General features: G+C 51.9%; 1 protein-coding gene across 1 annotated transcript in view; it reads right to left on the reverse strand.

Moving 5' to 3' along the window:
* Positions 1-4223: 4223 nt before the first annotated feature.
* Clptm1 (CLPTM1 regulator of GABA type A receptor forward trafficking) overlaps positions 4224-14522 on the reverse strand; it is a 30978-nt gene continuing 20679 nt past the window's right edge. The window contains exons 5-14 of the mRNA XM_041654995.1: positions 12840-12957; positions 10253-10338; positions 9569-9689; positions 8762-9006; positions 8176-8269; positions 6641-6831; positions 6286-6381; positions 5883-6018; positions 5037-5204; positions 4224-4935 (exon numbers count right to left, since the gene is read on the reverse strand). Of these exons, the coding sequence (XP_041510929.1) occupies positions 4664-4935; positions 5037-5204; positions 5883-6018; positions 6286-6381; positions 6641-6831; positions 8176-8269; positions 8762-9006; positions 9569-9689; positions 10253-10338; positions 12840-12957 (1527 nt within the window). The 3' untranslated portion in view covers positions 4224-4663. The remainder of the gene's footprint in view (positions 4936-5036; positions 5205-5882; positions 6019-6285; positions 6382-6640; positions 6832-8175; positions 8270-8761; positions 9007-9568; positions 9690-10252; positions 10339-12839; positions 12958-14522) is intronic.

Raw genomic sequence — 14522 nt, forward strand, 5'->3', positions numbered from 1 at the left:
GAATGGGAAAACCCCCGCTGGTCACGTGATATGGGGGCGGGGCCGGCCGGGAAGAGCAGGCTTGGCACTGCGTAGGGTCTGGTGCCTGTCGCTGCCCATTGCACTGGCCGAGACCACTGAGGCCTGCCAGAGATCACCCGCGCCCTATTCGCAGAACAAGCTGAGAAACGGGCATCCTTACTCCCTCACTAGGACTTGAACCTGCTGTTTCTCAGGCTGGAAAAGGAAGTCAGGAGCGGGAAGTTAGCAACAACTGATAATTTTGTTTTAATTTAAATTTTTTTGAGATAGGATCTTATCTTGCCCAGACCGGCTTCCGGTTCCCCATTGCTAAAGATGACCTTGAACTTCAGAACCTTCTGCCTCCACCTCCCAAGTGCTGGGATGACAGGCTTGCACCACCACCTGGTTTATGCAGTACTGAGGATTGTACCCAGGGTTTCTTACATGTTAGACAAGCACTCTTATGTTCTGCGTTAGCCCCTTGGTGATCTCTTTCTGACAGCTTCTGTAAAAATCTGTGTGTTCTATTCTATTTCTTTCAGTCTGCGTGACCAATGATTCCTGCAACGTATGCTGTATGCTTAATCGAGCACCTGCTGTATGCTGCAGCCTGTAATGAACACTAGGGCACAGCACCTGCTGCATGCTGCAGCCCGTAATGAACACTAGGGTACAGCACCTGCTGCATGCTGCAGCCCGTAATGAACACTAGGGCACAGCACCTGCTGCATGCTGCAGCCCGTAATGAACACTAGGGCACAGCACCTGCTGCATGCTGCAGCCTGTAATGAACACTAGGGCACAGCACGCCGAAAATCAGGCCCAGTTCCTGCTCCCAGGAGACAGAAACTGCAGCAATGAATGGGATGACAGCGGTAGCTCCCGCTACACAGCAAAGCAAAGATGGTTTTGGTTTTGCTGTGGAGCTCAGGCTGGCATTTGAACCCATAGCAGTCCCCCTGCCTTGGTTTTCTGAGTGCTGGGATCACAGGGACCTACCATCATGCCCAGCTAAGAGCAACATTTTTCTTGCGATGGAACACATTACACCTAGACTTTGAGAACCAAATGCTCTTAATTCTCAGCTATGCCAAGGTACATAAACAGCCATGGTCCATAAATAATCAGGAGTGTGACTGCTTTCTAACAGACCACAATTTGATGAATATGAAAATGGGAACATCAAGTAACTTTCAGTGTTTTTTTTTTTTTTTTTTTTTTTTTTTTTGCACCAGAGGGGTCATGTACCGATGTAGTAGGTAAGTCCGGGTGGACATCTCATAATACAAGCCTCTGAGTTGGATTTACCAGTCATACCAGTGCTTTCCTTTAGGTTTTTCCTACTGTTGGGCTGAGGATGTGACTTGTGATAGAATGTTTGCCTAACACGTATGAGATCCTAGGTTGTACCATCAGCAGCAAAATATCGTAGCCAGGTACTGGAGAGGAAGAGGTGGGAGATTCACCAACAAGTAGTGAATTTCTGGGACAATGGCTGCATAGCAGGATCTTGTCTCAATTCAAAGCATAAAGGAGAGGAAAAGGAGAAAAATAAAGGAAATAGGGTATGGTTCAGTGGTAGAGCCCCTGTCTAGAATCCCCCAGTGAAAGATTGGGGTTACTCAGTGGTAGAACCCCTGCCTAGAATCCCCCAGTGAGAAGCTGGAGTGTGGCTCAGTGGTAGAGCACAGCCCCAGTGAGGGGCTGGGGGCAGTGAGAGTCCCTTCTTTGCAAAAAGACTTAGATTGGTTGCCCAGCATCAAGAAAGCAAGTGCCAACACCAGCCTTGGATCTGACACAGCAGAACTGTGAACTCAAGAGCAAATCTGAGCACCAGGCAAGATATCTCACATCAGTAATTTCAACACTTGGAAGGCTTAGGCAGGGAATTGCCATGAGTTCTAGGCTAGTCTAGGCTATCGATGGCAAGGCCTCAAAAAATAAGCAGTCTCTCAAAAGAAGTTGTAATTTCAGGGTCCTGAATCAATTTCTTGTGCTCAAATCCTAGGTTTTCTGGACAGTTATATAACCCCAGGCAATTGATTTCCCCACTCACTCTGGGCTTGAGTTTCCCCAACAACCCCAAGGATGTTGTGAGGGTTCAATAAAGACACAGTACAGCTGACCCTTGTCATAGCCTTTCGTGTGCCTGCACCATTCAAATTTCTAACTCCTTGTCAGGCTACATAAACCAAGCTGGTCTCTGCTTCCTGAGTGCGGAGATTTAAGGTGTGTATCCCCATACCCAACTTTGGAAAAGCTCTGGATTTCTCATTTGGAGGTACAGATAAACAACAGCACAAACTTCAAAGGGCTATAATGAACATGAAAAACAATTATTATGTAACAGTGCTGTGCCCTGCTCTCACAGCTGGAGACAGCATAAGGCGCGTGCATGGTGTTCCCCTTTATTGTTTCAAAGTGTCAGGTAACCCAGACTGGTCTTAGACTCCATTTATAGTCAGTGAGGATGACCTTGAACTCCTGATCCTTTTACCCCCTTCCCAAGTGCTGGCATTACAAGTGAGTGCCAGCACGCAAAGTCCTGTTTTGTAGCCCAGGCTGGCCAAAACCATCAAATCCTCCTGCCTCAACCTCTCAAAATCAAGGATGTGGTAGAATACAGAAGTTTCTAGGGTTCCTGCCAGGTTGTGAGCTTCACAGGGCTGTGATGGAATGTTGGTCCCTGTGATGTATATAGAACTGTCCTGTGTTATATCTGCCTGGGGCTCAGGAGCTGCTAACCAAACATTATAGATCCACCCACCAGCACACCAGTAAGGGCTCTGGACATGTTCAGATGTCTGTGAAAGCAAACAGACATGGCGGTCACTAAGACAACCCTAGCCATATTCTCACAAGTTAAGTCTTGGTCCAGGAAAGGGACCTTGCCATGATGTACCAGTGGGCAGAGCTGCTAGGAGAGCATCAGGACTTGGGGGTAAGAGGTTTCCTGGAAGAAACACCAATGCATCCTGCAGGTACTTGGGTGGGTCCCATGTAGGGGAGGTTATGGGGCAAGCAAAAGCCCCTGAGATCTCACCTGTAGGAGTCTTGTACTTTTTTTTGTTTGTTTTTTGAGACCAGGTTTTTCTTGTGTAACAGTTCTAGCTGTCCCGAAACTAGTTCCTGTAGAAGACCAGGCTGGCCTTGAACTCACAGAAACCCATCTGCCTCTGCCTCCTGGGTTAAAGGCATGCACCAACACCACCTGATGAGTCTTGTACCCTTCTGAGGACCCTGGGGAGCCATGGCAGGTTGAGTAGGAGCCCAGCAAGAAAAATGGGTACACCACCTACCACTACCCTGAGCGCAGGACCTCCGACTTCCTTGCTTGACTCAGCAGGGTGGGGAAGCAGGCGGAACCTTGGGTGGTCCTTGGTCCAGGGCCTCCTGGCAACATGGATGAGTCTACAGTGTCTGAGAAGATAGGGTGAATAGCCAAGTGGCTATCACTTCTCTAGAGTGAGCAAACCCAGTTCCTGGTACTGACAGCTCAGCTGGCTCTTGAAGCCATCGTTTAGGGACATTGCAATGCCAACCAAGAATTCACTCTGTACTGCTGTCCAGGTGGTAAACTGGTACAAGACCCATTCAGGCGTCCCCATTGAGGAGTGTTGAGTAAGGCCTGTGCCTTTTGGGGGTGGCCTCTTTACTCTATACTGGTAGTGTCTAGTGTTCCAATCCTGCCTGGTTTCATGTAGCTGAACCACAGGGACACTGGATGTTTTCAGCCAGAACTCTCATGGGAGTCTAAGATGAAGAATCCTTTGGGAGGCCCCTTGCAGGGCAGTATCATGTGTTTGGGTACATGTGCCACCACGTATGTGCATGGAAGCAGACAACACTGCATCTGGTTCCCTCCCTTCTGCTTTATGTGTGTCCTAGTGATCAATTTAGACTGTGTGGCCTTCTGGCACAATAGTAGTACAAACCCAGGGTGTCAGGGCTATGTAGCAAATACCTTCACCCACTGAGCTACCTATCTCTCTGAGACAGCGCCGCCATTTGCAGCTCAGGTTAGTTCTGACTTACGGGCACGCACCACCATGACTGGTTTATGCAGTGCTGGGCATTGCTCATGCTAGGTAAGCAGTGTTTAAAAAGCTAAGAAACAACCCCAGATTCGCATTCCGTCATTTACCTCAAGGTCTCCCTCCCAGATTTGAGCCAGCTGCCCATTCCAGGCAAGGAAGGCAGTGGAGGTGCGATGGTTGAGCTTAAGTTAAACACCCATATGAATTTATTAAATCCAGACTGTGTTAAAGGGTGGCGGTCTGGGAGCGGGGTGGTCAGGGGATGAGGGACAAGATGATGGAGGACCACAGGCATCCCACAGAGGAGCCCTGGCCCCTTCCCCGCCTGGCCCACCCTCGGCGCCACATTGGCTTCATCATGATTCCCGATGGTGCTGGGCTGGCAGGGCGAGATGTCTGCAAATACACAGGAACAGACGAACAGACAAGACGACCCATGGTGTCTTCACATACATACAGCCAGCCCCGGCCCGCCTGGCCCTCATCTCACACACTGGGCCCTGGCCCTAGGGGGCCTCCTGCCGCCCTGGCCCGATCTGTCCAGGAAGAGGGCGACAGGGAGGGGAGGGGAGGGGCCGGGGAGGTGGGTGGTGGTCACCAGGAGCAGGTGAGGACCCAAGTGGCTAATCCATTTTCTTGTCCTCTGCTGGCTTTGGAGGGGCTTCCTGGGGCTGGCTGGCAGTACTGGCCTCCGGAGTGGCCTTTGGGACTGTAGAGGCATCCTCTTCAGTGACAGCCGTGCTGGACGCAGGTGTGAGAGCCCCTGCTGCAGTGGGCGCCTGGGCTTTGGATGCTGCTGCTGAGACGTCTTCTCCACTCATACCAAACTCGTTCACACGGGTGGGGTCAACGCGGTAGATCCACCGTTGGTAGAGGTAGATGAAGAAAACCACATCTGGGGGAAGGGGCTGTGTGAGGTACGTGGCCCACCCGACCGGAGAATGAGGTTCTTTCCTGCCCACTACGTCCCATGTCCCTATGTCCCCTGGGCCTCACCGTCCCGCAGGCAGCCAATCCGATACATGACAGGCATCTTGATGACAAAGGCAAACAAGTCATCGATGAAGGTGTTGAGGGCTTTGTAGGTGAGCATTCGCCACGGCAAGTGAGCCACAGACTTGAGCTTGTAGTTGATGAAGAGCTGGGGTGTCATGGTGATGAAACCTGAGGGAAGACAAAGGACACCATGACCAGTCACCCCGGCTCACTCTGCTTTTCCAGCATAGTCTACCCCAGGGTCTTTGCATTTTCTTTCCAACAACTTGTTTTGTTTTTTGAGACAGGGTCTTAGGCTATAGCCAGGATGGCCTTGACCTCAGAGATCCTTCTACTTCAGCCTTTCAAGTTTAAGAGTATAGGTTGAGTCATCACACCCAGATCTTCATGTTGTCCCCCTGGTCACCTCTAGGGACTGTTTAGACATCCTTTCCTCAGAGTGGTTCCTAAGCCCCACCTAAGTGCACCCTTTATTGTCCGTACGTATCACTTGCTGTGAATGCTTAACTTCTCTTTGTACTTTGGGGTCCCCACAACACAGGAATTCCTCTCTTTGACCAGGCCAGAAGCCTCTTTAGGGCTTCCTAGTCCCATGCCTGCCTACACTAGATGGGCATTGTCTGAAATGGGTCTGCCTCCCCTACTGACCAGTGAGTCCCAGGACAAGACTTGGCTGCCATGCTCACTATAGCTTGAGAACATGGGCCTGAGATGGTCTGCTGGTACCAGCCCTCTAGGTGGGGCAAAGTCAGGCCTGGCAGCCAGCTTCAAGGCTGTGGCCTACAAGAATGATGGGCCTGACACTGTGGCAGGCCCTTCAGGCAGGGTAGAGCTGAGCCTGCTCACCAAAGGTCAGCAGGAAGCCGTAGAGCATGCTGAGCACCCACGAATACCAGCCCTTGTGCTCCAGGTACAGAAGGCTGTAGACAGCATAGCAGCCCAGCAGCGGAAAGAGGATCCATGACAGGTACCGGAACGCCATCTGTGGGGGTCACAGGACGGGCTGGGGCTGGCTCTGCAGGCCCTGTTCAGTGGCCCTACTCCTTGTCCTCTTCCACCCATACCTGGTCCAGCAGGCTGGGCCAGGGGAATTTCCAGGTGACTCTGGGAACTCTGGACTCAGCCAGGAAGTAGAATACAGGGTGTGATATGGGCCTGGCAGTGATCTGGCAGGCAGGTTCAATGGCCCAGCCTGTCTCTCATGAGTCTGAGTGCTTGGAGACCACCCCAGGGCCAAGGGGTCACTCACATCATCATATACTTTGGTTGAAGACTCAATGTAGGTAGACTTGTCTTTGAAGGTTGGGCAGGGGAAGATTCCTGCCACTCGGTGCTCCCGGTCCAGCTGCAACCGGGAAGGAGGTCAAGGTCAGCTGGGACCTGACTCCTGCCACTCCCCAGTCAGAAAGGCCCCTGCCCTTCCTCACTCCTCCCAGTTCCCCTGCCCTAATGTGACCCAAAAAAATCCCCTGTTGCAAAAATCCCCTAGGTCTTGGGAGCCAGGCAGGCGTCGGGAAACCCCTAGGGACCAAGGCAAGGCCTGGCTGGGCAGGCGACCCCCTTCCCAACCTGCAAGCCCCACAGCAACATGGTGCCTGACTCACCCGGACATCCATGACTTTGGTAATCTTCCAGAGGTCGATGAGGACCCCAATGAAGACGCTGACCTGTACCACGAAGTTGGTCTCATTGTCCAGAATATAGAGGAGAACTACAAAGGACTGGAAAACGCCAAAGAAGACAGAGCGCACTGACAGCCCCTCCAAGGACTGACGGCTGTTCCAGAACTGGATGTCTGCAGAGGGTGTGGGCACAGGCAATTAGCAACCTTCCTTAGGCTGCACTCTCTCACAAAAGCAGAGGGCACACGGGACCTTTTCCATGGTCACATGGGACAGGAACACCCTGTACCATGGGGTTGGTCCCTTGTTTTCTAGTGAGGACATTCAGGTGTAAGGAGACAAAATTAACAACCCTGAGGTGTACAGTCTTGTACGGCAGAACCTGGGCAGACACCAGGTCAGTATCACACAATGCTGCTTCCTGGTCAGGAAGATCCAAAGTACATGCTTGGGGACCTTCTCTTCTGGCCTCCCACTCCAACTATGGGCTTCCTTGGGGCAGAGACAAGCCCTGGTTTCTGGTCTCCATGTGGACACCTGGGGGAGCTGAGTTGATGACATCCTCCTATTTCCTAGTCTTCCCCTGGTGCCTGGCTTCTAGGTCACAGTAGACCACAGACGTACAGGACCCCAGGCCTTTGTGACACAGGAGCATGGACCCTGGTTCACGCGACCAAACGTGGGGCTTAGCACACCCCACTCACAAGGTCATCCATCCCTCAGGACAGTGGGGGATCTGGTACAGGGAGCAAAGCCAAGCTCACGTCAGCTGTCATGATGTGTGGTAACACCTGTACCCCACTAATCTCTATGCTGTATTGGTTTTGTTGTTTAGGGTTTGTTTTGTAGTACTGGGGACGGACCCAGCACACACACAAGATAGGCCAGCCCACCCTCTTCTCTATTCCAAGGCAGCAGAGCACAGGAAAGCTCCCTATGTAAGGCCTTCCAGGAGAGGCCACACTGAGAACCCCTCCAGTTTGCCCACCATTTTCTTTTGCTTCCACTGTGCAATGTCAACATGACAGAGATTCCCATCACTCCTGCCAATCCCAAGAGCTTCAGGACATCTCCCAGCTCCCTGCACTGTGGGCCACAGGCCTAGAAACTGACCGAGCACCTGGAATGACTGCCACAGCAGAACTGTGCAGCTGCAGGCCAGCAGTTCCAGTCACTAAGCCTCTGCTTCCTCACCTGGAGTTGAACAGAGCGATGGGCTGTTCTGGAACTGGGTAGACGCATGCTGAGGCTTCCTGACAGGCAGGGTACCGGGAGCAGCCCCGGGGTTTCCCTTTCCCTTGGCTTTGGAGTTCCCCGCCCTGCTTCCTGGTGTTGCCACCCTGGCCTTGGCCCAGGCAGCAGGCCCAGCCCCTCCCTCAGCTCTGTGCCTGGTAGGGTCACTATCCCTCCAGGCCATGAGGTCTCTCGAGTATAAGTGAGAGACCCCAGGCACAAGGAAAAACAGGGAGGAGATACTGCCTCTGCAGTTACCTTGATGTCCCAGGACCCATGCCTACCATTTTTGAAAGCCAGGAACTCAAAGACACTGTGGACGATGGAGACGATGATGGTGAGTGCCAGAAGATATGGGCTGGTCTCCAGCAGGGCCACCTGGGGAGGGGAGCTTATGAGCATTGCCCTGTCACTGCTGTGGCACCTCACTTCCAAAAGCCATTCTCCTATGTCCCTGGAAACCCTAGGCAGGACCTGGTAAGACCACTATAGACCTGCTCTAGGGACCACGAGAGAGACAGCATTAGCTCAAGACCAAAGCAGGCCAGGGGAGGGCACAGGAGAGTGAGCTAACACAGGGGTCAGACAGAGAGGTACAAGAGAGAACAGGAAAGAACAGTGTGGAATGGTGGCCCAGACAAGCCAAGCCTAGACCCAGAACACACAAGATGATGATAGGAGACAGAAAGGGACTGAAAAGACATGAGGAGAAAGCAAAGAACTCAAGTCAGGGAGCCATTTCACCAGGGTTGGGGACCCACTTCCTGCCTGTTGCTTGGAGTGGGGAGCCTAGGCAGTTGTGAAACCAGGTCTGGGGGAGCGCTGGGTGGGAGTCCTCACTTCCCCTTGGGCCATGGCCACCCCACACACCTTCACCGAATCCTGTTCCTCGTCTGATTGTTCATACAGCTCGTCACCTAAGAAGTTCCAGGGTGACTTGGTACTCTGTGCAGCATAGAGTTGCCAGCGCCACAGTGAGAGCGGACAGAAAGAGACACGCAGTGGAAGGCTGGCCAGGCTCTCATTGATGGGGTAGTAATCCTTCTGCAGGTTCCAGTAGTCATTGAAATAGATGATGGGGTAGTAGTCGCCACTCACGGCATCAAACTTCACATCTGTGGGCACATAGGGTGGTGGGCACCACTCGGCAGGGCCTGGACACCACATACCATTTCTTTTCTTTTCTTTTGGTTTTTCGAGACAGGGTTTCTCTCTAGCTTTGGAGCCTGTCCTGGGGTTCTGTAGACCAGGCTGGCCTCGAACTCACCTGTCTCTCCCTTCTGAGTGCTAAGATTAAAGGTGTGTGACACCACTACCCAGCAACATATAGCATTTCTTGATCGTGCCACGAGGAGCAAAGGGTTCCCTGAACCTCCAGGGAAAGCACGCAGTGGCAAAGGCAGCGGCCTTGAATGAAGGCCACTAAAGCTTGTCTCTGGTACAGCTTACACTAGAAGTCATGTACCCCCAGCTCTATAAAGTAGTAAGAAACCAGGTGTAAACCTACACTCAGGGACAGTCTGCAGGTCATTCCCTGCAGTGGCCAGCTCTTGCCCATGATTAGTATGAGAGACGAGCCAGAGGGCAGAGGCACAGCGTGGTCAGGAGAGCGTATAACTACAAGGGTCAAAGATGGGGTTGGGGAAGACAAGGCCTTGGGCTTTTGGCTAGGCTTACATTGGTCCAGTGGGGGTGGCACGCTGCCCTTCACCCATGGGGTGTGGTCATCCACGATGTTGATAGTGATGTTGGGGTGCCAGTGTGAGATCACTTCCACAGGGCCATAGTCCTCAGCCCTCTGTAGGGAGATGGGAAATGAACGGCAGGCCTCAGGCAGACAGTGGCCCCACAGCTACCACTGCTCATGCCCTCCCCTGACAAATGGGGTAGAACAGCAACCCCACAGCCATGTCTGGGAGGCTCACGCTGGAGCCCATCAGCTACTAAGCCTGTAGCAGACTTGAGATCCGACCATTCTCTACCTTCTCACCTGAAGGTAGGAGAGGCAGGCTGCCAGGAAACAACGCCTGGCCCAGAGAAAGCACCTTCGCATCCCCTCTCACAGCGTGGTTCTACTCCACTCTGGGACCATGCCTCCTGCCCAAACCATGGGGAAAGGCGAGCTCATGTGCCTTCTGAAAAATGCCCTGGTTTGCTCAGCCTACCATCTCCAGTGCCTGCTCTGTGCCAGCTGCACAGTGTCCATGTAGCCTCTCTGTTTGCTGCCCCTACAACTGAGATGGGCTCATGCTGCGGTGGCCACATCCCTGGACTCGTCCCAGGGAAGGTAACAGAGGTGTGTGCCACTTGGCCTGACCAAGGTTTATCTGCAACTAGATGACACTAGCCCCTCCTGCTTACCTTGATCATCTCCGGGTCAGCCTCGGTCTCTCCTGTTAGTAGGTTCTTGGTTTTCTGAAATCGCCTACGCTTGTATTTGTTGATCACTGTAGGCAGAGAGAGATGGGTGAGGCCTGGAAATACTTAAAAGCCTAGATCCCAGAATGCTGTCCCATGGCCGCTGTGTCCTGGCTTCCCTCTTGCTGCTGACTTCACTTGGGCAGCCCCAATCACCCGCTAATCTTGGGAACTATCACTCCACCTTTACAGAGAAATACTACTAGAGTCATCTGAGCAGAAAACAGAGCCTCCCTTCTCCAAACTTGTTGGGCCACTCCCTAGGCCAGCAGGGGACATCCATCTGCCTGAAACCCACACCAAGCCATTGATCCCTTCCTCAAGGTCTCCTTCCTAAATGGCGGTGGCCACTGTGTTTTTCTGAAACAGCAACTCACTATATAATCTAGGCTAGCCTTAAACTTGAGGCCATCCTCCTGCTTCAGCTGGGGCTACAGGTGTAAGCCTCCTCTCCTGGACAGTGTCATTCCTCATGGCCCTCCATCATCACACACACACACACACACCTGCCCTCTAGTTCACGCAAGTGCTCTATGCCCTGGGCTCAGGGGCAGGCCACACACGGGGGAGTCAGAGGACCATTTCAAAGAAGGCCTGGGGCCAGCAACGTGAGAAGCAAACACAAGAACTCCAACACTGTGAATCCCCAACCACAAGTGGACTCACTTCCCCTTGCTACGGTTAGGCTGGCCAGAATTCCCGCCAACTTGCCTGAGACAAGAGCAAAGAGCCGACCACACCCTCTCAACTTGGATGCCACCAAGCTCTAATTAATGTTGAGAAGGAACCTAGTGGTCCAGTAATCCCAGAGAGTTAATGGCTGAGACAAGAGGATCAAATTAAGTTCAAGGCCAGCCCAAGCAACCTAGTGAGATCCTCTCAAAATAAAAACAGCATTGGAGAGATGGCTTGTGAGTGAGAGCACTAGTGTGCAAGTACACCTACAGAGGCAAAACGCTCAGATACAAAAACTCCAATAATCAAAAAGAACAAACGTGGCTGTCCCAACACTCAGAAGGCAGACGCAGGCAGATCTCTGGGAGTTTGAGGACAGCCTGGTTGAGTTACGGCCAGGAAAACAAAGAGATCCTGTCTCCAAACACAATAACAAAAAATTAAAACTGATAAAATGGGCTCAGGACTGTCAGTGGTAGAGCCCCTGCCTAGAATCCCCCAGTGAGGGGCTGGGGTGTGGATGAAAGCACAGCACTTGTCTAGTGTGTGAGAAGCCCTTTATTCCCAGTATTTAAGAGGCCGAGGATGCAGGAGGATCTCTTGAGTTCAGCGCAAGTCTGGTCTATAGCGCGAACTCCAGGACAGTCAGGGCTGCCTTGGCAGTTTACATGGATGCTGGGGAGACAACTCTGGTCCTCACTTTAACTACAGAGCCATCTACCTGGCTACTGTCTTTGCTTGTGATCTGGCTATATGGCCTAGAACGTACTATGTATTCCAGGATAGCCCTGAGCTCACCTCCCACCTGCCTCAGCCTCACAGTGCTGGGATTAAGGTATTTACTAGCATGTGTGGCTTAGTCCACTTCAGTCCATTTCTGGCTGTTGTCACTATTGATAGGTAGGTAGTTTATTTCCCTATAGACTTTTTACAGCAGTTAAGTTATAGACACCTCCTCCACAGACAGTGCTGCCCCAGATCTTGGGAGAAAAGAGGGCTGTTTTTTTTTTCCTTTTTTTGGGGGGTGGGCACAGGGTATCACACAGCCCACACTGGCTTTTAATTCCCTAAGTAAGCAAGGATAACCTTGAACTTGAACTTCTGCTCCTCCTCTACCTCTCTGAGGCTGGAATCTGGGTGTACACCAACACACCTGGTTTGCTGCACAAAAGATCCAATCCAGGGCTTCCTTATGCTAAGCAAGAACTCTGCCAACTGAGCCCCAGCCTTAGGATGCAGCTGCTTTCAAGTCCCCTGCTCTGTGTCTGACTCTGATCAGCTCCTTGCCTCCACTCCAGCCAAGCTTATCGTCACCTTTGGTCCAGCAGTTCTATGCTCCACCTGCCCAGTCTTCTTCCCCCCCCCCCCCCTTCTGATTTTTTTATTTGTTTTTCAAGACAGAGTTTCTATGTGTAACAGTCCTGGCTATCCTGGAAGACACTTTGTAGCCTAGGCTGGCCTCAAATTCACTGAGATCTGCTTGCCTCTGCCTCCCAAGTGCTACAATTAAAGGCATGCACCACCACTGCCTGGCCACCTGCCCTTTCTTACTCTTTGCTTTTGCTGATGCAGTTTCGCTAAGAAGCCTAAGTTGGCTTTAAACTCGCCACTCTGCCTCAGTCTTAGCCCTCAACTCCCTAGCTAGGATGCCAGGCATGCATCACACCCAGATTCACCAGCTCTCACTTGCAGGTCCCTGAGTGTCCCAGAGCTAGAAACAGACAAATGAGGCCAGTACCTGTCTCATCAATCCCTAATCCTCAGAGCACAGGGTTCTTGCCCACTCTATAGGACTGAGACTTTGCATGTCACACTCCAGACATGGTCCTCCAGGATCAGAAGGGAGGCAACTTACTCCGGGACATGTGGACAGTGGCAAGTCGGCGGTACAGGGCCTTCTGCCGAGGGTCTGGGTGGAAGCCACTCTTGGTGAAGTAGACATGGATATAGATGGATCCATTCTGCTGTACACTCTACAAGAGAAGGGAGTAGAAAATGCCAAGGCTGCTTGTCACTTGCCTACAGCAGCTTCCACTTACTTCCGACTCTCCAGCTATTTCCTGAGGACTCAGGGCATAGAGGCAGCTGACTGGTTCTGCCTCAAGTGCTGGAGCAAGATAGACTGAAGGTCAGGTCCCAGATGGACCGAACACTGAGAGTTGGTCCTGGCTTCCATAAGCTCAGGTTTCCTTCACAGGACTTAGTGCCTCAACTGTGGGATGCAGGTCATCCCACCACTGCAGCAAGGCCTTCCCAGAGCATCCAGCCAAGGAACTTGCCCACTAGCCTGCTCTAGTGCGTCATGATGCCCATCACTACACTTCACTGCACTGCACTGTGACAGGGTCATGACATGATCCTGCTTTGCTGACGAGGCTCTGGGTGCTCACATACTCAAGGGTTTGCAGACAGAGTCAGAACCCAGTTGTTTGAAAGTCATCTGTGGCAGTATATGCCTCTAATACTAGCTGTAGCAGGAAGATTGAGAGTTTGAAGCAAGTCTGGGCCACGAAGGAAGATCACATTATGATAAAACAAAATAAAACAGAAAATAACCAGACTGTGAGCCCATGACCCTCCTTGCCACCCTGAACTCCATGTGCCATCTCCTGCTGGCCCTCTGGCCAAAGGCTTTCTCACCTTAGCTCTCCCAACTGCCCAAGAATGGGGACTTTAAGGGAGGAAACCCAAGCTGCGAAGGAAGGAAGTGAACTGTGCAGGGCACTGGGAAGGAAAGGAGAGCCCAAGTCTTCTCTGATGTTCAAGCAGAGTTTGGCCCACATTGGGTCCTCCTCTCCAAGCTCCCAGGAGCTTCTTGGGAGGTGGGACCTGAGTCCCCACGACCAGCTTACTGGTTCCCATCCTTTTCTTTTCTTTTTTTTTTTTTAAAGATTTATTTATTTATTATGTATACAACATTCTGCTTCGATGTATGCCCGCTCGCCAGAGGAGGGCGCCAGATCTCAGTACAGATGGTCGTGAGCCACCATGTGGTTGCTGGGAATTGAACTCAGGACCTCTGGAAGAACAGCCAGTGCTCTTAACCTCTGAGCCATCTCTCCAGCCCTCCCATCCTTTTCTGAACTGCAAGAAAGGGCCTGGGATTGACAGTACAGCCAGTGGTATCACTGGAGTCACAGAGACCATGTCGGCTCAGTTCCAGCCACTGAGAGGTGGGGCATTTCTCTTCACCCATTCCCAAAGCCTGCTGGGTACAAAGGACAGGTGCTCTGCCACACTGTGAGTTCAAAGTCTGCCTGGACAACTCAGCAAGCCCCTAGCTCAACATGTAAAGTAAAAAAACTGGAGGTCGAGGTCATATGTGACAGCACATTTTATAATCCGTGGAGTTGGGATATTGAAGCAGAAAGTTTAAAGGGTTCAAAACTAGCTTCTGTTACATAGCAAGACTAACCTGAGCTACACAGACTACCTCAAAAACTAAAACCAGCTTCTGTTACATAGCAAGACTGACCTGAGCTACACAGACTACCTCAAAAACTAAAACCAGCTTCTGTTACATAGCAAGACTGGCCTG

Source organism: Microtus oregoni, unplaced genomic scaffold, assembly GCF_018167655.1.
Source record: "Microtus oregoni isolate MIOR12 unplaced genomic scaffold, Mior012 000006F_ref0000085, whole genome shotgun sequence".
Taxonomy (NCBI): domain Eukaryota; kingdom Metazoa; phylum Chordata; class Mammalia; order Rodentia; family Cricetidae; genus Microtus; species Microtus oregoni.